This window comes from Pollachius pollachius, assembly GCF_949987615.1.
Source record: "Pollachius pollachius genome assembly, chromosome: 7".
NCBI lineage: Eukaryota > Metazoa > Chordata > Actinopteri > Gadiformes > Gadidae > Pollachius > Pollachius pollachius.
This window is the reverse complement of record NC_136940.1, coordinates 24,469,769-24,493,947: the sequence shown is the minus strand read 5'-3', so window position 1 is coordinate 24,493,947 and position 24,179 is coordinate 24,469,769. Positions and strand designations below refer to the sequence as shown.

Genomic DNA, 24,179 nt, shown 5'->3' with positions numbered 1-24,179 from the left:
ATACAGAAAATAATCATATTCGAATGAGCAGTCATCAAGTTGGAATAATGCACTGGGGGCGAGGTTAATGCAGAGATATCCAATATTATCTGCCAGACTGCGAATTTGGCGTGTATAATTTCTTTCATTTTTCACATCGAAGGGGGAGGGGACTGAAAGAGGAGAGGGGAGAAGGGATTTAACACAGCGAAAGCGAGAAAACGAGATAGTGTCTTCAAGATGGATAAAAACGAGTAAGTAGACATAGATCTAACAGAGAATATCATATGATGGTGCATGTTTTGATACGATGTGCGTTTGATGCGGAATCGGTCGTCTTAATGGTGCATTTGGAAATATGTTTATCATCGATTGGACACAGGCGCTTGCATTCGGATTTGCAAATGGCAATGCTGTGCGGTGATCGTTAACTATATTGTATATTCATTTAACGGTATATGGGCATAATGGAATTTGGCTATCGCCAAAGACAAGATTAAATGGAAACGTCGGTTATTCATGCTTTGTCGGCTGTTTTCTTCCATTTGTTTTAAATGTAATACCGACACGCCGTTTTTTAATTGCGTGCAAGCTGCTATCAATCAAAACATATTGTTTATATATAGCATACATTGAGAGATCGTCTGTATTTTCTCGACAAGGCCTACTTTGTTCATTCATAAAAGCCGGCTCGGAGTCGGAATGACAAGGGTACATTGTGATGAAGCATTTCTCCAATTTCACAAGCACCAAACTTTGCAATAACTGATTATCGTTTCGCTCATGCATATATCATATTTTTATCCGGGATTTTTTAAAACCATGCACCCTTTTCTCATCGGATCTGCGATATATACAATAAACCGTAATTTGCGTCGTCTAATGTAACACTAATAGAGCCCTATGTTTTATCTGGCGGATGGCGGCTCGTTGCCCCTGAGAGCCTGGCAGGTAGTGATGTGGCTTAGGTCCGCCGCGGAGCGATCTGCGTTACGACAAAGAGATGCGGGATTGTCGTAGAGAAGCCGCTGCCGAAAGCGCCTGTCGTAATTGTTTAGACAAAGGCATGCGAAGTGCAATATTACTTCGTAGATACATGTTTCTTAAAATACGAGTTGCTTAACCGCTAGAACATAAGTGGATTTTTTTAGGCTACTTGCGTGGGAAATGGAGAAGAAAAGGTGGGATTGCTCTGCTCTCCCCAAGGGCTGGAAAATGGAAGAAGTGACCAGAAAGTCGGGTTTGTCAGCTGGAAAAAGCGATGTCTATTATTTTAGGTATAAAATTAACTAGGGTGGTGTATATATTACAGGTGCACACAACTCATACATGAGCGCAGAGTTCAAAAACACGAGAGTAAAGTGAACGGTATGAAGTTGGAGGCGGTTTTTATTTTGCAGCAGGCATCTAGGCCAAGCACACCCGCTCCACCGTGGCCGGGCCAGCCGCCCTCCGACCCGGCCTGTAGCCTAGCCCTAGCCCTCGGCGGGCGAGGCCCCGGCCGGCCCCAAACGTACGCCCTTGTCCTCTGTGCTTATATTACCTCTACCATTAAAGTGAATGCTCAACGGCAGATTTGTTTTTATTTAGCAGAGGAGAAGAGCAAGATGATGAACAGAGGCGAGAGAGGGGGGAGGCGGGTCGGTTGTATAGTTTGTGGTAGGCTACTGTACAATCATACTGGTGTCACTGTGGTGTGATGTAAGTGACATGTGCATGCACCTCCAGCACGTATCCACTCAGTGACTGTGACTCTGTAATCATCCTAGAGATCATTCCTCAAACGAGTGGCGGTACCATGTTTCCAGACGGAAACATGTTCCCCCTGAGCATCCGTAATACCATGCAAGTCTCTTAAGTACTGTTACTAATGGGTTAGTGTACGACTGGTGCACGTTAGTTGTTTTTCCATAACTTCTGTGAATATGTTAAATCTGCTCAAACACATAGTGGGACTGATCATGGGTTTATGTAGTGATTTCCATCTGAGACTGTGTTCATTTCGCCGCTGACACGTACCCGTCAACGTGACTACAATGCCATTGATTGCTGACATGAATGTTCACTTGTTGCATGTCGTGGTCTTCGTTAAATCATTCTCTCTATATAACTCTTTATTGTATGATCAGTGTTCTGTATGATATGGTGTGTGTGTTCTCTGTGTCGTTCGTTGTGTTGCGTTGTTTGTTGTGTATATTTTAACAGCCTATGCAACTGATTGAGTCACTGTCCCCTCTCTACCCGCTCACTAGTCCCTCCGGGAAGAAGTTCCGGAGTAAACCTCAACTGGCCCGTTACCTTGGTAACCAGATGGACCTCAGCTCGTTTGACTTCCGCACAGGGAAGATGCTAATGAGCAAGCTCAACAAGAACCGCCAGAGACTACGCTATGACAACAACAGCCAGAATAAGGTGAGGGGCTTCTGAACACAAAGCGCCCCCTGTCAATCCCAAAGCACCCCCTGTCAATCACAAAGCACCCCTGTCAATCACAAATCAGCCTTTATACTAGACATGCTCATATTGTTTCTGAGCAATGTCTGTGTCCGGCGATGGCGAGACAAAGAACGTACAAAGGCATTGAACCCAGGGACATTGGCTCAGACTTCAGTTGTTCCAAGTCTCATTGGCCAATCGGAGCACAGATTCTACAGTGAACAGCTTTGTGGATTTGTGTCGTTTCTTCGGGGAAAACTTGAGTACAGCCAGATTCAGTTACCAGCCACTCTTAAAGCAGCACCTTTTAGGGTTTGAAGCTCCATGTACTCTGGCTGAGACTTTCAAGAAAAATCCAGCACGTCAGAACGTCTCTCAATGGACTTCCTAACCCGCTGCTTTTTTTGTGTTTGTATTCCCTTTCTCCTCTCCTAAACCCGTGTCACTTTATGTCTGTTCGTCTGTTTTCTATTTTGAAGGGCAAGCCTGACTTGAACACGTCGCTCCCAGTCCGACAGACGGCGTCCATCTTTAAGCAGCCGGTTACCAAGGTTACCAATCACCCTAGCAACAAAGTCAAAACAGACCCGCAGAAGGCTGTTGACCAGCCCAGACAGGTAAGCAGCCACTGTGAGCTTCCCCCCCCCCTCCCCCCAACAGTGGGGAACCCCCTGCCACCTTAATTGGTTAATTGGACGCACACACTGCCGCACCACACACACACACCACTGAAGCCAAAGGAAACGTTGGCTAGCTGAAGGGTGAGCAGGCCAGAGCTAACAGGGGAACACCTGTTTGGTTGTGTTTTTTTCCCACAGCTGTTCTGGGAGAAGAAGCTGAGCGGGCTGAATGCGTACGACGTAGCAGAGGAACTGGTCAAGACCATGGAGCTGCCTAAAGGCCTGCAAGGTAGCCCACCGTCATCATGCTTATCGGTCTGTTTACAGGGGCTCATTGTATGTTCCCCGGTTGAACACCGTTCCGTTACGTCGCACAAAAAATTGTTTGTTTTTATACCGATGTATACAGTTGTTAAAAGGGGGAAATTTTCTGTTGGATACAAATCAAATCAGACTTTTTTTATCAGCATTTATTTAATAAAATGGATTAAGAGAATGCTGAACTAAATGGGTATGTTTAAAACTAAAAGGTTTCTTTTAAAGGTGTTCACAGATTGTGTGACTATGAAGGCCTTAAAGTTACAAGAAGCTGCAAGACGTCTGAATTCGGGCTAAAAACGCCCTTTCAGAGGTCGAGGGTCAGGGTTCACTGACCCTTATTATCTTGGGTTGTCGGTTGTCTTTGAATGATGACAATGCTATTCCGCCGGCACCCTGTGTCAGTCGGTTCTCCCCGTTTGCCCAAACGATCTCCCTCTCTGCCCGTCCCCCAGGGGTGGGTCCTGGCTGCACCGACAAGACCCTCCTGTCGGCCATCGCCAGCGCGCTACACACCAGCGCAGCACCCATCACGGGGCAGCTGTCGGCGGCCGTGGAGAAGAACCCTGGGGTGTGGCTCAACACCTCCCAGCCCCTCTGCAAGGCCTTCATCGTCACGGACGAAGACATCAGGTGGGTCCGGGGGGGGGGGGGCTTTTACTGAGGCTGGGGGTCCGGACCCCCCAGACTCCGTGAAGCCCACCCACTGCTGATGCCGTCAGATAACCACAAGAGTAGTGGAACATAGTAACAACAGGGGGACTTGGCCCCAGCGTCCAAAGCGACCTGGCAACTCGGTTAAAACCCCTAAACAACGGCGTTGTGCCCGCTCTGGACAGGGCCGTGTGATGCCACCAGACAGCCCGGCTGGACGTGGGGCGAGAGTCGAAGGGGTTCAGGGGGGGAGGAGTCGACGGTTAGATTCTTGTACACAAAGAGAAAATAAAATGCAGTTCAGCATTTTTTTATTTGTGGAATACATCAGTGATGGGATGGGATTTCACTACGAAACAAAACGTTTTCCCCGAAAGGCCCTGGAGCTCTTTGGAGCTCGTCGTGCTCCGCCTCGGTTGAGGGCGTCCGCCGTTAACGGCGCCCCGGTCCCTGTGTGTGTGCAGGAAACAGGAGGAGCTGGTGTACAGCGTGAGGAAGCGGCTGGAGGAAGCGCTGATGGCCGACATGCTAGCCCACGTTGAGGAGGCGGGCAGCGACGGGGAGACCCCCAAGGAGGAGGGCAGCGCCGGGGAGGAGACGGAGGCCGTATAGCCGAGGTAAGGCGGCCTGGAGGGCCCCTGTGCTGTGGAGAGGGCCCCTGTGCTGTGGAGAGGGCCCCATGTGCTGTGGAGAGGGCCCCTGGGCTGTGGAGAGCGCCCCTGTGCTGTGGAGAGGGCCCCTGGGCTGTGGAGAGGGCCCCTGGGCTGTGGAGAGGGCCCCGGAGCCACGGGCCTCTGTGTTGCATGGGGCCCCTCCAAACCCTGACTGAAATACATGCTATCTTAATAAACACTTGTTTAAAAACCTGACATATTATACCATTTTTATTAAAAAAAACATTGCTTTAATGTTATGGTTCATAGATTTATATTACCATTAGCCTGCATGAAGACGCTCCCATCTACTTTTATTTGAGCTGTGCAATAAAAACGAGGCTGAATTGGCTCTTCTTGTTCGCTCTTCTTCTCTTGCAGGGTTTTGTGAAGACTGGTTCAGGGTTGATCCATATCCTGCCCACACACGGCCAAAGTGACAGAACCCCCCCGCCCCCCCAGGTCCGGCTCCCAACCAAACCCACCCCCAGAACTGTCCCCCTCTCTCCACTCACCAGACCCTATTGACACCGGTGCCACCCAGAGCCTCACCCCCCAATAGTCCGGTGAAGGGGCCACTGCCAAGAGCCCTCCACTCCACCGGTCGGGTCCAGACACATGACACGTTGGATCGAGGTGTTCAGAGGACTTTTAATCCTTTTTAAATAATAATTATGATAATTCCAGCAAATGAATTCACCAACTGACTTTCCGAGATCTCAAAAGAATAGTGTACAGCTCAACAAATTCCGTGTTCATTGACGATAATGTATTTTTTACCGAAAGGCATTGTATGGGTTATGTTTTTTGCGACAATCATGTCTAGCCCCGGTCGTTATTGTACATTCAAAAAACAAAAACACACATTGGAAATTTCAAGATGCCTTTTTTTTGCAAATTGGAAATGAATGTTTGAAACATCTCTGTTGCGTTTAACATTGCACTCCTGTAAGAGTGCAGCACATCGTGTTACAGCGGAACTGTATAGAGTGACCGCAATTGAAGCAACGTAAGTGTCGTCAAAAAGATTCTGGGCCTAAAATGACTTTGTAAAATGGCAGAACTTAATGGTGTTATATTTCAGAAATATATTTTAGGGTTTGTGTGTGTGTGTGTGTGTGTGCGCGCGCGCGAGTGTGTGATTGTGTGTGTGAGATTGTGTGTTTGTATTTTTTCAAGTACATATTATGATTTATCGTATTCCTTCTATCAGTGTTGACCAAAGAGGAGCCAAGTAGTTTTGAGGACGGTCAAATGTGTATATTTTATTTTATAGCCATTGTCATTTATATTGCTATTTATCCATTAAAGATCATGTCATCACCGTCGGTATCATGTCATCACCGTCGGTTCAATGGAGAGAAGGAATGTCGAAGAATTGACTTGAAAGCTCTTTTTGTGGTTCTGCTGTTCGATTGATCTGTTTTGACATCAGGCAGCTTCTTGAGTGTGTGTGTTGAGAACATGGCTTTTCCCTTAAAAGTTAGTTTCTTCAGCCACTTTCCACTTACGGTCATTTCTGGCTCACACACACAGGGGAGGTCTCGTATTTAACTTACAAACATAATTGACAATGCAAACTTAATGGTCCCTCCTCTGTTTTTGGAAATGACTATTGGTGTATATTCAGCTTGAACATTTCAAATGGTACAAAAAGTTTTATGATGAATGATTTGTCAAATAAAAATTATGAATGGCCCTTTTTTTTTATTATCAACAATCTGATTTATGAAATGGATTTGATTGTGTTGCTTATTAAAATGAGTTGTTTTTTCAACAGTAGTCTTGTAATGTTTTCATCGGTCTGAAATCTATATATATATATATATATATATATCATGAGCTCCCTCATCAGTGCAAGCTGTTTCAGCTGATGCTAGCATAAAGTTCCAGCTCCTCTAAGCAGTTTCTTAACCCCTCCCCATGATGGTGCCGCATCCTTACGTGGGTTAACAGTTAACCTGGCAGTCCTCAGCTCCGCTTGCTCTCTGCTGGCCTGGACAAAGTCCGCCGGCACTCACAGTGAGACATCAGCTGTCTCTTCTGCAGATGCCAGAGCAGGGAGGAAACCAGCGGTAATATCCATTTAGGAACCGTTGCGATCCCGTTGACCTCATTGGTGATAAGCTGCTGTTCATGTCTCCTGAACCTCAACAAAGCTCTTTGAGATGGCCACGGTCGAGTTATATACCAAGGTAAGCCGGCATTCACAGTCAAAACCAATTACTGTGTGACGCGTTGTGCACTAATGATGGATCAATGAAGTAATCATTTATTGAAATAGAACAGTGTTCCACATGGTCTAGTAGAAAAATGACAATGCTACAGGGTTATGGTTTTAAACGTTTTATGATTTTTCGCTTTTTGTAATACATTTTAATTTTGTATAATTTGATATGGTTTCAAACTCATACTGGCAAAATCCTACAAAAGCTAAATAAGGGTAGCCTATTGTGATGTGTATTTTGTAAAAATACTATTCCTTCAATTTGAATGAATGGGGAAATGGGTAAAAGAAGAAAGTAATAATTACTCAAGCACATCCGAAAGCACAGACAGATGACCGGTGTTAATTTTTAACCCACTGTAAAGGCCTTATGTGCTGATGAGGGACAAATTGTGGCCTTGGTGAGGTCGCTGGTATTTTAGAACATGTACGCAGAGAGTGTCTGAGAGAAAACGACAGTGTTATAGATACAACTATTAATGTTATTAAGTTAACAGTTATGTGTTATGGAACATGGTTTCCTCCATCTACAGCTAAACCTGATGTGCTCTGGTTTCAGTAAATCACTGTGGTTTTAGATGTATCTGAGTGTGTTTGTGTGTGTGTGTGTGTGTGTGTGTGTGTGTGTGTGTGTGTGTGTTCTGCTCCTAGGGCGCGACGGTGTGGATCCCCGACCCGGACGCTGTCTGGGTCTCAGCCCAGATCCTGAAGACCTATAGGGCTGAGGACCAACACCTGCTGCTGCTGCTGAATGATGGCAGGGTAAGACACACACACACACACCCTCAAACGCACGCACACACATGCACACACGTTCAAACACACGCACAAGCTCATGCTCGAACAAGCACACGCTCGAACACACACACACACACACACACACAGACAGACAGACAGACAGACAGACAGACAGACAGACAGACAGACAGACAGACAGACACACACAAACAATACAACAAGGGTTCTCTGGTTTCAAAATTTAAGCCTCCACTCTTAGATGCGTCCATTTTAATATTCTTCGTGTTCTTAATATTCTCTTTTTTTCCCGTGCTTACATCCTTCTTGGTTTTTTTCCTGGAGCTCTTTCGAGAGTTGAGAGATTCTCTCTCTCGACTCAACCAAACTTAGTGTGTGGATAAAGTAGAGAAAACCCCCCAGAACATCTCCATCCCCGTGGCCCTCAGAAAGCCCCTCTGTCCCCAGGAGGCCCGCCTGCCGGCCGCGGCCCCCAGTGAACTCCCTCTCCTGGGGAACCCCGCCATCCTGGAGGGGGGCAACGACCTCACCGCCCTCAGCTTCCTCCACGAGCCCGCCGTGCTGCACAACCTCCGGGTCCGCTTCCTGGACTACAACAGCATCTACACCTACTGCGGTGAGGGGTCCGAGTCAGGGGGCTTTTATTCTGAAGAGTATATCTGTGCATTCAAGGAGGTGACTTGGTGAGGTGGGGGATTAAAAGACATGAAGCGACACCATATGGGCAAAATATGAAAAAAATATGGAACAAAGAAGTAAAACAAGACTGTAATCAACGATGTCTACACACTGAGTTATTAAGAACTTTAAATGAAGAGGCTTTGATGATGCTGAGGGTAATGATGATGATGATGATGATGATGATGGATGAAAATAAGGAGGGAGGAGGGAGTTGAATAAATACGCTGGAGAAAAGGTTGGATTGTGATGAGGAATCGAAGTGTTGATGGCAAATCCTAGCAGGCAGCTCCTCTGTGTGTGTGTGTGTGTGTGTGTGTGTGTGTGTGTGTGTGTGTGTGTGTGTGTGTGTGTGTGTGTGCGTGCTACTGCTTTTAATGAGCTTTTAATGACCTTTATAGTCCCGTATATGTTTGGTTTAAGGTTCACTAAAGAGAGACATCAATAACCTGATCGTAAAGGACGGGACACACAGTCCTCCGGCCATCCTTCAGACTTTATAGGGTTGGGAACACTGTGTGGGCACTTTACCCATCAACTACGATCGATGGAGTGATAAACTTCAAATTCTGGCGCTTAATGTAAGCACTTATTGTATGTTGTACGTCCTTGCACTTAAAAATAGCACTGTGTAATATCTTATCCTAGCTGTCTTTGTTGTATGAGGGGAATGGGTTAACCTAGCGATTGTTAGTGCTTGGCACTTGGTTCCGTGTACACCCTTGCTGTACCGAAAGCGATATATTATTTCTCATTCTTCTGATAAATGTACTTATTGTAAGTTGCTTTGGATAAAATCGTCTGCTAAATGCCCTGTATGTACATGTAAATGTAAAGTCACCCGCACAACACGCAACTGAGAGAAATGTATAGCATGTTTGAATATGAACGTACACCAACCAGAATACATTTTTTTTGTGATTATTTCAGGAAAAGGAAAAACACTTGTTGTGTTCACGTTTCTACATGTGTTATAAGGGAATGGATATATTTACTTTTTTGTTGCCTGAATTGTCCCGTTGATGGCGGCGCCGCTCAGGGATCGTGCTGGTCGCCATCAACCCCTACGACCAGCTGCCCGTGTACGGGAAGGAGGTGATCGACGCGTACAGCGGCCAGGACATGACCGACATGGAGCCCCACATCTTCTCCGTGGCCGAGGAGGCCTACCGCACAATGACCAGGTCAGAGGTCAGGGGTCACTCTATAAGGGTCAACCCAGTCAAACTCCTGCTAACCAATCTTTGGTTTGGACTTTTAAGACTTGGGAGGCCAGCCTCGAAGTGTGTTCTTTTAAATCTCTTAGCATCTAAACATTTCTGATTGCATTATTATGCATTATTATATTATTTTACCATCTTAAATATATATTTTTCTATATTTATTGTGTTTTACAATTCCTCTTTTCATGATCTTTAAAGATTGTCCTTTTAAATGTTTTTATATGTAAACATATATAAACTTGCCTTCCCTTGGCTTGGGAGAAAATGGGTTAAAACTCCGAACAAACGTGACGCCATCTTGTGTCGAGGCGTAACACGCAGAGACACGCCACAGGCCACCGACTCTGAGCCTGGGCCGTCGTGTGTCTCCTGCCTCCTCCAGGGAGGAGGAGGACCAGTCGATCATCATCAGCGGGGAGTCGGGGTCGGGGAAAACAGTCTCAGCCAAGTTCACCATGCGCTACCTGGCCGTGGTGGGAGGGGCCTGGCAGCAGACCAGCGTGGAGGAGAGGGTGCTGGCCTCCAACCCCATCATGGAGGTGAGGCAGGGGGTGGGCTGGTTACACCAAGGCAGACGGGACCAGAATGAATGAATGAATGATGGATGGATGAATGAAGATGTGGATAAGCGTCTTTGAGTATTTAGAAAAGCGCTATAAAATAACGGATCAATTATTATTATCATAAATGAACAGATGACCAAACAAAATAACCAAACATGCATGAATGGGGCAGAAGTAGTGGCAGTAACTCAGGAGGTAGAGCGGGTTGACTGGTAACCGTAAGGTTGCTAGTTCGATCCCCGGCTCCTCCTAGCTGAGTGTTGAGGTGTCCCTGAGCGAGACGCCTCATCCTTACTGCTTCCGACGAGCTGGCTGTCGCCCTGCGTGGTTGACTCCGCCGTCGGTGTGTGAATGAATGGTCGTAAGGCGCTTTGGAAAAGCATCAGCAAAATCACCAAAAAAAATAAATAAACAATTAATGGGTGGGTTGATGCCTCAATGGATGGACGGATGGACAGATGGATTAGTCCAGCTCATTCGGTCATGGTTCAGTTGTTCATTGATCCTCAGAGCGTTACTGAAGTTCTGCTTGTTCCCCCACCAGTCCATTGGAAACGCCAAAACCACTCGCAACGACAACAGCAGCCGATTCGGAAAGTACATCAAGATCGGCTTCGGGGTGAAGGGGGAGATGTTCGGAGCCAACATGCGGACCTACCTGTTGGAGAAGTCCAGGGTGGTGTTCCAGGTGAGCGTCCTGCTGAACGGTTAGTAGAACAGCGCTCACTAGACACCATAAGGTGGAGGTCAGCATGTCTTTAACCTTCATTTTCTTCAATGTACAACACATCTACAATAAATGGACTGCATTTATATATTGTTGTAACCAGTGGCCACTCAAAGCGCTTTACAATATTGCCCAACATTCACTTAATCATGCACACACCGACAGCGGTGTCAGCCATGCAAGGCGGCAGCCAGCTCGTCGGGAGCAGTAAGGGTGAGGTGTCTTGCTCAGGGACACCTCGACACTCTGCTAGGAGGAGCCGGGGATCGAACCAGCAACCTTGTGGTGACCAGCCAACCCGCTCTACCTCCTGAGCTACTGCCGCCCCAGTGCCCAATCAGGCTGTGTTGTTCTCCGCAGGCACCGTCGGAGAGGAACTACCACGTCTTCTACCAGCTGTGTGCCTCCCGGGCGCTGCCCGAGATGAGAGCTCTTAGACTCGGTGAGGTTCCTCTTAAAACCAAGGCCTTGGGGCGCCCCGGTTTCGTGGGGCGCCCCGGTTTACATGCTCTACCCGGTTTCACCGGGTAGAGCACGTACCATTAAGGCCCAGTCATTACTGTAGCGATCGGGGTTCGATTTCTGCCCGTGGTCTTTTTCTGCATGTCTTCCCCACGATCTCCCATACCTTCCTGGCTTACTCACTCTTCAATAAAAACGATAAAACATTCAAAAATAAATATTTAAAATAAATTAATGATTAATAATTAACTAACCCTGATCCCATCTTCATCGCCGGGCTGTTCATATCGCTGTCTTCTGGCCAAATACCAGATATGGATCAGATCTGACGCCACACATTGATCTCGAAGCCTTGGCTCACGGTTTGACCTTGAACAACTCCATAATCCAGGCCTCGACACACTGCTCGGAAAGGATTTGTGTCACTTGGAGCTGATGTTTCTTAATTTGATATTTGGTCCAACAATGTGGTCTCAGTGACTTTTTACTCCAAGTGTACGTCATTCAGTGTCATTTCTCACAGCAGGAAGATATTTCTGATTGTAAATGTGTTGCATATTTGTGAACCTTCTGCAGACTCTCCAGAGCAGTTCCGCTACACCAACCAGGGAGGAGACGTGGAGATACCGGGGAACGACGACAAGGCCGACCTGGAGCGCACTCGCAACGCCTTCACCGTCCTTGGTGTGCTACTCCACAAACACACACAAACACGCACACACACACACTCGCACACACACACGCACGCACGCACGCACGCACGCACGCACGCACGCACACACACACACACACACACACACACACTCACCTACGCACTCACACTCACACTCACACACTCACTCGGTCACTCACTCACTCACCCTCACCACACACACACAGAAATACCCCAAAAGACTAAAAAGCTGGTTCTACTCTGCAGCAATTAACTGATGATATTAATTCGGCAAAGAAAAAACACGAACAAACACGGAACCTGAGTTGACAATGAGAATACAATGTCCCCTGTGTTGAACCTGCAGGGGTGCCGCCCCACCAGCAGATGGAGCTCTTCACCATCCTGTCAGCTGTGCTGCACTTGGGGAACGTCAACATCCAGGCCAGCGGCAGAGGGGGCGATCGCAGTTACATCGACGTAAGGACTCCGGTCTTTGCTCTCCCCGAAGCCAACAGCTCCCTGACCACCACCAGCTCAGTCCTTCCTCTCACTCCCTCACTGTGTCTGCCCCCCCCCCCCCCCCCCCCCCCCCCCCCCATCCCAGCCAGCAGACAGATCCCTGGCCGTCTTCTCCATGCTGCTGGGAGTCGACGGGCCCCAGATGGCTCACTGGCTGTGCCACCGCCGGCTGGCCGTGGGGGGGGAGATGCTGGTGAAGCCCATGGCCGGTCAGCGAGCCCTGGAGGCCAGGGACGCCCTGGCCAAGCACATCTACGGCCAGCTCTTCACCTGGGCGGTGCACAGGCTCAACGCCGCCCTGCACGCCCCCCGCGGCCAGCCCAAGTCCTTCATCGGTGTGCTGGACATCTACGGGTGAGCGAGGGGGTCCGGTGGCTGGCTTCACACCGCTGGGGGTCATGGTGGTGGAGGGGGGCGCTGAGATCACAGTCTGATTCATACTTTTTTAGTGACGACAACGTCTCCCCTGGCAGGTTTGAGACCTTTGACCGGAACAGCTTTGAGCAGTTCTGTATAAACTACGCCAATGAGAAGCTGCAGCAGCAGTTCAACCGGGTAAGTGGGGACCGCTCGGGGTGTGGTGAGGGGGACATCGGGGTTCCATCATTGGTAGGGGAGCCTGTATGTATGTATGTATGTATGTATGAATGTATGTATGTATGTATGTATGTATGTATGTCAATTATGGCACCCACGGCACTCCTGATCATCCCTGGAAGGAGGGATCCCCCACTCTGGTTTCCTCCTCAGGATTTCTTCCCTTGCTGATTAAGGGAGTTTTTTCTTGCCCTCTGGGCCAAGGGGGGTGTCATCAATATCTGGCCCGCTAAGCCCTTTGAGACTGTTATAGTGATTAATGGCTATACAACCACAATTGCAATGAAGTTTGGAAGTTTCAATTCCAATCTAAAATAGACTCATCATGGAAGCATGGATGTGTAACTGGTCGCCATCCAGATCACTGCCTTGATAGCCTCTGTCGTCCTGTCCTGGGTGTCCGTTGTGCCCCCGCCCTGTGTGGCGTGCAGCACGTGTTCCAGCTGGAGCAGGAAGAGTATGTCCGGGAGGAGCTGGCCTGGAGCAGGATAGAGTTCAGCGACAACCAGCCCTGCATCGACCTGATCGAAGGACACCTGGGGCTGCTGGACCTGTTGGATGAGGAGGGCAGGGTCAGCGCTTCTTATCAGGACACACACACACACACACACACACACACACACGCAAACACACAGATGCATGCGTACACGCTGGCACTCACAGAAATGCACGCACACATGGGCGGATGCACTCACACGAAAAAGCATGCACACACACACTCATGCAAACATATAATACATACACACACGTACACATCTGTGCAAACACACACACACACAGACACACACACACACACACACACACACACACACACACACACACACACACACAAAATACACACACAAATACACACATACACACACACACACACACACACACACACAGGTTCCCTGAAGCTTGAGGTTGGCTGTAGACCTACCTTCTTTGGTTGACATGGATGCTCCTGTGTCTTCCCTCTAGATGCCAAAGGGCTCCGATGAGAACTGGGCGATGAAGCTGTACGACCAGCACTACAGCTCCAACCCTCACCCGCACTTCAGTAAGCCTCGGCTGTCCAACAGCGCCTTCATCCTCCTGCACTTTGCCGATGAAGTAAGTCCCGTCCACAGAGTGAGATCAACGTTGGATGAAATCCCTTCATCCCTTTTTTTTGTGCACTCGATCCAATGGAGAAATTACAGATGAAAATCGGGCCACATGTGCATTTTTTTTAAAATTCAAAATTCTGACCTTAATTTCAGAGTTCTGATTTTAAAGTCAAAATTCTGAGATGAAAATCAGAAAAAGTCAAAAATAATCACATGTGGCCTAAATCGTCTTCCGTAAGAAATGGATGAGTTTTTATCGTTCTATACATTTATGTGTATTCAAATGTCAGGTTCAATATGAGTGCGGTGGCTTCCTGGAGAAGAACAGAGACACAGTGTTTGAGGAGCCTATCAATATCCTCAGAGCAAGCCAGGTAATTTCTCTCATGTCTAATCCCTGGTCTGTATTTGTATTTGTGTGTGCGTGACATTTTGCATTCATGTGTGTCGGGTCTCACTGCCGCTACAACGGCTGTTATTTCAGCCCCTGGGGGGTAACTGTTGGGGGGGGGGGGTTCTGTTGTGCTGTTCTCCTGCCAGTCAGAGCTGGTGGCCGAGCTCTTCCAGCAACCCGCCCCGGGGGACTGTGAGGCCGTGGCAGGCGGGACTTCCTCCTCTCCGACCAATGGGAGCCTTCGATCAGGGAGGAGGAGCCACAAGGAGCACAAACTGACCGTGGGATTTCAGGTAAAGATAGCTTCATCTCCATCGGCCTCGGAGTGAAACATGTTTCCCCCTCCTCCATCCGTTACCGGCTCAGCCGTGTCGTTGTCAACCAAGGGGTTTGTGTTTTTTAAAGCAGTGGTTCCCAAATGGGGGTACGCGTGCCCCTAGGGGTACCTTCGAGTACTGCAGGGGGGTACACAGAAAATATATTTTTTTTAAAATAAACCCGAGCAAGTTTCAATTGTGAAAGCTGTGGTGTGAAGGGGCTACTCTATCTTGCACTACGCCAGTAGCAAAAGTTTGAGAACCACTTTTCTAAAGCAACTTAAAGCAAATCCTTTTTTACGTCAATAAGCATGCAGAGGGGGGGGGTGGGGCCTTGCTCAAGGTAGACTGCGGACATCGGGGTTCGAACCCAGAACCACATGGCTGGAGTCCAACACCCTAACCGCTGGACTCCCCTTTAACCCCTTATGTGTGTGTGTGTGTGTGTGTGTGTACTTTGTGTTGTGGGGCCCTGTAGTTCCGCCAGTCGCTGCAGCTGCTAATGGGCACGCTGAACAGCACCAGCCCTCACTACGTCCGCTGCATCAAGCCCAACGACCTGAAGGAGCCCTTCCTGTACGTCCCCCAGACCCCGGCTCATTGGATCCAAACAATAAGCCACGAGCAGAATATCTCCCTCCCCCCTTTGCTCAATGTTGCATGTGTGTGTGTATGTGTATGTTCGTGTGTGTGTGTGTTTGTGTTTTGCATGCGTGCCTGTACCTGTGTGTGTGTGTGTGTGTGCGTGCCTGTGTGTGTGGGTTGTCTGTGTGTGGGTTTGTGTGTGTGTGTGAGTGTGTGTGTGTGTGTGTGTGCGTGTGTGTGTGTATGTATGCATGCCTGTGCCTGTGTGTGTGTGTGTGTGTGTGTGTGCGTACCTGTGCCTGTGCGTGTGTGTATGCCTGTGTGTGTGTGTGTTTGTGTGTGTGTGCATGCGTGCATGCATGCCTTTGTGCATGCCTGTGTGTGTGTGTGTGTGTGTGTGTGTGTGTGTCGTTAGGTTTGACCCCAGGCGGACGGTGCAGCAGCTCCGAGCGTGCGGGGTTCTGGAGACGGTCCGTATCAGCGCGGCCGGTTTCCCCTCCAGGTAGTACACACCTGGGCAGTCTCGGCAGGCCCCCACACTGGGCTGTACCTCAGAGCTTTATAGCGCTCTCCTTGGGTGGGAGACAGGGGAAGGGGTTAACCTAACAATTGTTCTATGGTTCTATGAACATCCTTACTGTACCCACAGCGATATGTTGTTGATTCTCTTTCTTCTGACAAATGAACTTATTGTCGGTCGCTTTGGATAATAGCGTCTGTGAATGTGAATGTAAACCTTTCATTTAATTTCTTTAGGAATCTTATTAGATGCGTATTTGTTCCGATCCTTGTCTGAGTCCGGGATTGTGCTCAAACTCAACCACCTGCTCAGGTTGTGTTGTGCCCTCTAGAGTGACAACACGTCTCAGACGCTACGGTCCCAAGGGGAGACTTTTGAAAGTCGGTGCATTTTTGCCACGGAAGCGTCTTCACGGACGCCTCCCTCGGTCCACATTCACGCCTGGCCCCCCACTGCTCCAGGTGGACGTACGGGGAGTTCTTCCACCGCTACCGCGTGCTTCTGCGGGGGGTCGACCCCCGGGACCAGGAGCCGGTCCAGGCAGCGTGCCGGCGCGCCCTGCCCCGGCTCATCCCCGACCCGGGGCAGTACTGCTTCGGCCGGACCAAGGTGTTCTTCCGGGCGGGGCAGGTGGCCGTGATGGAGCGGCTGCGGGCGGAGCGTCTGCGGGGGGGCCGCGGTGGAGGTCCAGCGCCGGGTCCGGGGCTGGCTGGCCCGCCGGCGCTACGGCCGCGTCCGCTGGGCGGCCGCCACCCTGCAGAGACACTGCAGGGGGGCGCGGGGCAGGAGGTAGAGAGAGAGAGAGAGAGAGAGAGAGAGAGAGAGAGAGAGAGAGAGAGAGAGAGAGAGAGGGAGAGGGTGAGAGTGAGAGTGAGAGTGAGAGAGAGAGAGTGGGGGAGAGAGAGAGAGAGAGAGAGAGAGAGAGAGAGAGAGAGGGAGGGGGAGAGAGTGGGGGAGAGAGTGGGGGAGAGAGAGAGAGAGAGAGAGTGGGGGAGAGAGAGAATCATTGTTTTTCAGATGCCTGCTTGATAAATGTAGATGATAAGATGCTACACAATGCTAAGTACTATTTTACAGTGCCAGGTCGTACAACATGCAATAAGTGCGTACATTAAGTGCCAGGACATACAACAATGCTCTACGTCCTGACACTTAATGTGCGCACTTATTGTGTGTTGTACTACAACACACAATAAGTGCGTGTGGGGGTGTGAGGGGAAGCTATGCGTGCCCAGGGTAACCAGGCCCCCCGTCCCCGGTCGCGTCCCCCCAGGCTGGCCCTGACGCTGCGCTACACGCGGGCCGCCCTGGTGGTGCAGAAGAGGTACCGCATGGTGGCGGTGCGACGGCTGTTCCTGATGATCGGCCGCGCCACGCTCACCGTCCAGGCCTTCACGCGCGGCATGTTGGCACGGCGACGGCACAGGGAGGTCAGGGCGCACGCACGCACTCATTCACACTCTCTCACTCACTCTCTCATACTCACACTCTCTCACTCACAATCTCTCTCTCACTCACTCACTCACTCACTTACACTCTCTCTCTCTCTCGCTCACTCACTCTCTCATACTCACACTATCTCACTCACACTTTCACTCACACACTCAGTCCCTCACACTCTCTCTCTCTCTCTCTCTCTCTCTCACTCACTCATTCACACACTTCCAGATTTGGGTTGTGCACGGCTCGCGAACGCACCAACAATGTTCATTCGCATCAATGTGCAGTATGTAGTTTATAGTCCTTTCCGGAGACGTCTGCATCGTGTCACTGTTTATGTGGTATGAGGGTCCTGTTGGACCGGGCGCCATCGACAGAGCAGACATTAGCAATGGAGCACCATCTGTGGCGGGGTGGATCTCATTATTCCAAATGCTTCAAATGTTTTCAAGTCTACACCCTGCTGTCTTTTTGTTCCTCTTGAACAATCAAAACACTCTTTCCACTTATGACCACTAAGAAGCTGTGAATGTTTACTGCAAAGGAACATCCAAGACGATGATGACCTGATAGGGTCTTATACAGCCATGGGTTAGATATGAGATATAGGAGTATATGTTGTTATTGGTTGATTGGTTCTTCAACTGCTTCCAGGCACAGTTTGTAATCAACTTAAGAGTTTAGAAGAAGACTCAATAAAAGTGGGAAACCTTTTCAAGGGGCTGAGCCCCCCTTAAACGCTGAATAGGTTCCACAACGGTCCCACACTAAGTACACAGCTGTATCCCAGTCCAGCCAAACCAATAACTGGGTTCACTGACCTGGGTGACCTTCGACCCCTGGCTCCGGCTGACCTTCGACCCCTGACTCCGGCTGACCTTCGACCCCTGGCTCCGGGTGACCTTCGACCCCTCGACCCCTGACTCTGTGCAACCCCTCGACCCCTGCAGGCGCGGGCAGAGCGCGCGGCGGTGCGGCTGCAGGCGGCGGTGCGCGGCTGGCTGGCGCGGCGTGCGTACGAGCGCCTGCGCCGCGCCGTGGTGCTGACCCAGTGCTGCGCCCGGCGCCGCGCCGCCCGCCGGCGCCTGACGGCGCTGAAGGCGGAGGCGCGGTCGGTGGAGAAGGTACGGCAGCTGAACAAAGGGATGGAGGTGAAGCTGATGCAGCTGCAGCTCAGAGCCGACCAGGAGGTGAGAGCGGAGGAGGGAGAGGAGGGGGGGGGGGGGGGGGGGGGAGGGAGAGGAGGGGGGGAGGGAGGGGGGGAGGGAGGGGGGGAGGGGAGGGGTCATAACAGTCTCATTAATAATGAATGCACAGAGAAGGATTCACAAATGTATTTTGTGATTTATATATAAATGACTCTGTTCGCACAAATACATTTCTTTGCACACACAAATGGATATCGGTATGCATAAATGTAAATTAAATCCATAAACAAAAATAAGTAACACATTTCTGATCCACACACAAATGTGTCTTGTTTTAAATAAATGTTATATAAATCCATAAATATATTAATAAAAAAAATATTTGCAATTTTCATAAAAAATGTATTTTGATGTTGTTACATTTATATACAAACTGTTAAACTTGAATTAATAAGACGCTTTTCATTTGTGAACTGGTCTGTATTTATATGTGGATTTTTGAGACTCTCCTGACGTGCCTGGATTCAGAAATGCATTTTTTTCAACAAGGAACTCTCTGTAGCCAATCAGATGCCTCCCTCGTTTTCAGCCAATCACATGACTGCAGTCCCGACCTCTGAAGATTAAGTCCAGCCTGCGAGCCTCCCGGTTCCCTCGGTCAAATGCCTATGGGAAATAACGGGTTTTTTGAATGATCGTACATGACAATCTCTAGGTGGCGAAGAAGTAAAAGCTGCGTCACGTTTTGAACTACACACTTTTCCCATCTAGTTTCGACTGGGTTTGGGATTGTCGGTGCCGTTAAAGTAGTAAACGGCACCGACAATCTAAAAACCCAGTCACTGCAGTCATGTGATTGGCTGAAAACGAGGGAGGCATCTGATTGGCTACAGATAGTTCCTTGTTGAAAAAAATGCATTTGTGAATCCAGCCACGTCACAGGAGAGTCTCAAAAATCCACATATAAATACAGACCAGTTCACACAAATGACAAGTTCACAAATGCAAAGCGGCTTGTAAATTCAAGTTTAACAGTTTGTATATAAATGTAACAACATCCAAATACATTTTGATGAAAATTGCAAATATTTTTTTTATTAATATATTTATGGATTTATATTACATTTATTTAAAACAAGACACATTTGTGTGTGGATCAGAAATGTGTTTGTGAAACTTATTTTTGTTTATGGATATATTTTACATTTATACATACCGATATCCATGTGTGTGTGCATTGAAATGTATTTGTGAGAAGAGAGTAATTTATATATAAATCACAAAATGCATTTGTGAATCCTTCTCTGTGCATTCATTATTAATGAGACTGTTCTGACCCCATAGACCCAGGCCACTTGTATCTATCAGTGTGTGTGTGTGTGTGTGTGTGTGTGTGTGTGTGTGTGTGTGCGCGTGTGTGTGTGTGAGAGACCCAGGCCCCTTGCATCTATCAGTGTGTGTGTGTGTGTGTGTGTGTGTGTATGTGTGACCCAGCATATTGTATCTATGTGTGTGTTTGTGACCCAGGCCACTTGTATCTATGTGTGTGTGTGTGTGTGTGTGTGAGACCCAGGCCCCTTGTATCTATCAGTGTGTGTGTGTGTGTGTGTGTGTGTGTGTGTGTGTGTGCATGTGTGTGTGTGAGACCCAGGCCCCTTGTATCTATCAGTGTGTGTGTGTGTGTGTGTGTGTGTGTGTGTGTGTGCATGTGTGTGTGTGAGACCCAGGCCCCTTGCATCTATCAGTGTGTGTGTGTGTGTGTGTGTGTGTGTGTGTGTGTGTGTGCATGTGTGTGTGTGAGACCCAGGCCCCTTGCATCTATCAGTGTGTGTGTGTGTGTGTGTGTGTATGTGTGACCCAGCATATTGTATCTATGTGTGTGTTTGTGACCCAGGCCACTTGTATCTATGTGTGTGTGTGTGTGTGTGTGTGTGTGTGTGCGTGTGTGTGTGTGTGTGTGTGTGTGAGACCCAGGCCCCTTGTATCTATCAGTGTGTGTGTGTGTGTGTGTGTGCGTGTGTGTGTGTGTGTGTGTGTGTGTGTGTGTGTGTGAGAGACCCAGCATATTGTATCTATGTGTGTGTTTGTGACCCAGGCCACTTGTATCTATGTGTGTGTGTGTGTGTGTGTGTGTGTGTGTGTGCGCGCCCCAGGCCCGAGAGAGCGCCTCTCTCAGGGAGACCCTGCGCTGCGAGCGGGCCTCCCACGCGGCCGGGCTGGCGGTCCTGCAGCGGGCCGCCCAGAGGCTGGAGCGACAGAGGGAGGAGGAGGAGGAGGCCCGATCCCCGCCCGCCGTCCCGGAGGCGGAGCTGGAGGAGAGGAGGAGGGCCGAGGAGAGGACGGCCCAGGAGACGCTCAGACTCACCCAGGTACGGCCTCAGGGGGTCGGGGGGGGTTCTGGGGCGTCTCGGGGGTTGACCCTGGTGGCGGGCTGTTCCTTAAGTCTTCTGTGACCCGGGTTGGGGTTCCGACCTGAGGTCCGGTGCTACGTTTCATTCCCCCTCTCTTCTCCTCTTTCCTCTTTCCTCTCTGTCCTCACTGTCTGCTCCATTAAGGCTCAAAAAAGCCAATAAACCGTAGTTTAAAACAGTAAGCAAGGGCGTAGGAACCGGGGGGGACGGAGGGGACGTGTCCCCTCCAATATTGGAGACAGGCGCATCTGTCCCACCTAAAAATTATACCGGGGGGAGAAAAATATTTTATTTTATTTTGAAAGCGCAACACAGCGTCTTGTCACCGCTTCTTATTCTAAAAAACTGGATGATTGAGCAATTAAAGAATTGATTTGATATTCATCAGTTCATTACTGCCCTTCAAAATGTGTTTTCCTTTACATTTACAAATGTATCTTTTTAGTAGAATAAAATATATTTGTGAATTTTTTCAGTGTAGTTAATTTATGACATATTTCTGTTCAAACCATTAACGGATCTGTCAGGTTTCCGATATGTGTCCCCCCCAATGTTAAACTCATTCCTACGCCCCTGACAGTAAGTAAAGTGAAGTAAGGTGTATCCTAATGCTTGAACAAGTAACTGTGTGAATTCGTTGCGTCTAAATATGGAAGGATTTAACTAAAGTAAACCATCTCCACGGTTGGGGTGAAGCAGGATTATGTTTGGCTGACTGGTGGTTTCTTATTTCCCTGACTGCTGCGGCTCTACTCTGACTCCTCCTCACGTTCTCCCCCCCCGTCCGTCCAGGACAGGCAAGCCCTGCTCTCGGAGAGGGACCTCCTGCTGAGAGAGAAGGAGGAGCTCTCCTCCTGCTTACAGGAGCTGCAGCGAACACAAGACGGTGTAGAAACTATAGGACCATATCATTTGTATCATAATGCTCTACACACAAATTTGTCGTTTCCATGTATTTGTAATAACATTTCTGTGTCATGTTTGTGTATGTTTGTGTGTGTATGTGTGTGTTCATGGGCATATCTGCGAGTGTGTGTGTCTGCGTGTGTGTGTGTCTATGTGCATGCACCTGTGTGTGTGTGTGTGTGTGTGTGTGTGTGCGCGTGTGTCTTTGTGTGTCTATGTGCGGGCACCTTTGTGATTGTGCGTGTCCGATTGTGTGTTTGTGCGTCTGCGTGTGCGTGCGTTTGTGTGCAGAGTGCGTACGGCAGGCTGTATCCCGGTCGGGGGCGGAGCTGAGGGCGGAGCTTGAGGAGGAGCGCAGGAAGTACCAGGGTCAGCTGAGGGAGTTCACCCGCCTGGAGCAGAGATACGACAACCTCCGGGAGATGAGCCAGCTCAGCGAGGTAGACGCGCATGACACTCACACAGGCACCTCACTCACACGTGCACCTGACTCACACGTGCACGTCTTTCACGTGTGAACCTCACTCACATGTGCACGAGACTCACACGTAAACAAGACTCACACGTGCACCTCACTCACACGTGCACGAGACTCACACGTGCACCTCACTCACACGTGCACCTCACTCACACGTGCACCTCACTCAAACGTGCACGAGACTCACATGCACGAGACTCACACGTGCACATCACTCACAAACGACACACACTACTCATGGCAGCTTGACCCCTGGGATCATTCCTCTCTCCTCTATCCAAAGGTTATTATTACTAAAACTAAACAAACTATGGAAACTAAGTGTGAACATGACACTAACATACATTAACCACATTTCACATGTTACATTTATACTAAAGTAGGTTTGAAGCCAAAAACATGTCAAAAGGCTTTTGGTTCGCAAGGTACGGATCACGTTTTTAGGAATTTTGTTTTGTATCATTTTTTTAGGAATAGGAGTTTTTGGATTACTTTTTATGGATTGCTTTTTGTATTACTTTGTATTATTATTAATTATCAGTCCCTCCAGAAAAAAAAATCCTTGATTATGCCGCATGTTTTTTTTTAAAAATGCCATGAAATATGTGGCATATTTATGCAATTTTATGCAATGAAATTGCGGGAACTTGCAAAAATTGCGGGAACTTCATAACGTTCCCATGGCAACAGGGAGAAATGGCTGCTCTTGTGTGAAGTAAACGCAACATTTTTCAACTTTCTGGTAAGATATATGTGACTTTTTTGCAACGAAAATGCGGTGATTATGAAATCATGCAAGCCCTGCGTATTTTGCGCGGAAATCTGCAATTTATGCGGTGAAAGTGCGGCATATTTGAAAAAATGCGGCCCCCGCATGAATATGCAGACTTAAGCTGATTATGCGGTGAATTATGCGATCGCATAATCACGTTTTTCTGGAGGGACTGAATTATTATTTTGATTATATTCTTTGATAAAAACACCCTGACTATATTTGTTTTCCTTGAATATAATATGCTAACCATAACAACCTCGCTCCCTCCCCGCTGGTTGCCATGGCAGCGCACCCAGGGCCACAGAAGGACGGACTCCATCCAGAGCCTGGGCTCGGAGCCCCTCTCCCCGGGGCCATCCTCCCCGGGGCCTGCCTCCCCCTGCCTCCCCCCTGTCTCCCCCTTCTCCCTCCCGTCCGGGGGGCCGTTCCCCGAGGCGGCTCACGGGGTCAGTGTCACCGGACCCCCCGGGTCCCCAGGACCCCCAGAACCTGCAGGACTCCCCGGATCCCCGGGCTCCCCCGTCCCGGGCCGGGGGCCCCCAGACTGGGGCCCTCAGCGGCTCATGGTGGGTGTGGAGCTGAGAACCGCGGAGATGAAAGTATCGTACACTTAAAAGTACAAGCTCTGCTGGTACTGATTAGGGGGAGAAAATCATCAGTGGAAGAAGGGGACTTTATGGGAAGTTTCTGTAAATATGAATGGTAGAAACATTATGGGATGTTTCTGTAAACACGAATGGTAGATACATTATGGGATGTTTCTGTACCTATAATAGGGACATTATGGGATGCTTTTGTGAATACGAATGGTAGAAACATTATGGGATGTTTCTGTACCTATAATAGGGACATTATGGGATGTTTCTGTAAATACGAATGGTAGAAACATTATGGGATGTTTCTGTAAATATATATAATAGATGTTATGGGATGTTTCTGTAAATACGTATAATAGATATTATGGGATGGTTCTGTAAATACGTAGAGTACAGACATTATGGGATGTTTCTGTAAATACATATAGTAGAGACATTATGGGATGTTTCCGTG

General features: G+C 48.8%; 2 protein-coding genes across 3 annotated transcripts in view; both read left to right on the top strand.

The window, feature by feature from the left end:
- Window positions 1-179: 179 nt before the first annotated feature.
- Window positions 180-6,437, top strand: mbd3b (methyl-CpG binding domain protein 3b). 2 transcript variants are annotated; one of them, XM_079739127.1, is made up of 7 exons: window positions 180-233; window positions 2,232-2,391; window positions 2,895-3,032; window positions 3,234-3,324; window positions 3,809-3,986; window positions 4,472-4,624; window positions 5,042-6,437. In XM_079739127.1, exons 1-6 carry the CDS (start codon window positions 220-222, stop codon window positions 4,617-4,619), a joined length of 729 nt encoding a protein of 242 aa, XP_079595253.1. In that variant the 5' UTR covers window positions 180-219; the 3' UTR covers window positions 4,620-4,624; window positions 5,042-6,437. The 2 variants fall into 2 exon arrangements, with proteins under 2 accessions (XP_079595253.1, XP_079595252.1); XM_079739126.1 differs by lacking the exon at window positions 180-233 and adding an exon at window positions 991-1,256.
- Window positions 6,438-6,828: 391 nt separating this feature from the next.
- LOC307078324 (unconventional myosin-Vb) overlaps window positions 6,829-24,179 on the top strand; it is a gene marked incomplete at both ends in the record, with an annotated part of 40,110 nt that continues 22,759 nt past the window's right edge. Inside the window, 25 exon segments of the mRNA XM_079740067.1 lie at window positions 6,829-6,855; window positions 7,539-7,649; window positions 8,091-8,259; window positions 9,361-9,505; window positions 9,927-10,083; window positions 10,652-10,795; window positions 11,195-11,276; window positions 11,873-11,980; window positions 12,316-12,428; window positions 12,556-12,824; window positions 12,944-13,025; window positions 13,499-13,639; window positions 14,028-14,159; window positions 14,446-14,529; window positions 14,696-14,842; window positions 15,345-15,442; window positions 15,867-15,953; window positions 16,433-16,640; window positions 16,642-16,760; window positions 17,245-17,401; window positions 18,362-18,601; window positions 20,713-20,928; window positions 21,763-21,856; window positions 22,168-22,316; window positions 23,417-23,695. Of these exon segments, the coding sequence (XP_079596193.1) occupies window positions 6,829-6,855; window positions 7,539-7,649; window positions 8,091-8,259; window positions 9,361-9,505; window positions 9,927-10,083; window positions 10,652-10,795; window positions 11,195-11,276; window positions 11,873-11,980; window positions 12,316-12,428; window positions 12,556-12,824; window positions 12,944-13,025; window positions 13,499-13,639; window positions 14,028-14,159; window positions 14,446-14,529; window positions 14,696-14,842; window positions 15,345-15,442; window positions 15,867-15,953; window positions 16,433-16,640; window positions 16,642-16,760; window positions 17,245-17,401; window positions 18,362-18,601; window positions 20,713-20,928; window positions 21,763-21,856; window positions 22,168-22,316; window positions 23,417-23,695 (3,558 nt within the window).

Bases quoted from the DNA above. Each gene is read 5' to 3' on its own strand.
- mbd3b (XM_079739126.1), top strand. From the start codon at position 1,147: ATGGAGAAGAAAAGGTGGGATTGCTCTGCTCTCCCCAAGGGCTGGAAA. The intron at 1,257-2,231 runs GTATAAAATTAA...CCCGCTCACTAG, and splicing joins AGCGATGTCTATTATTTTAG to TCCCTCCGGGAAGAAGTTCC. The intron at 3,033-3,233 runs GTAAGCAGCCAC...TTTTTCCCACAG, and splicing joins CTGTTGACCAGCCCAGACAG to CTGTTCTGGGAGAAGAAGCT.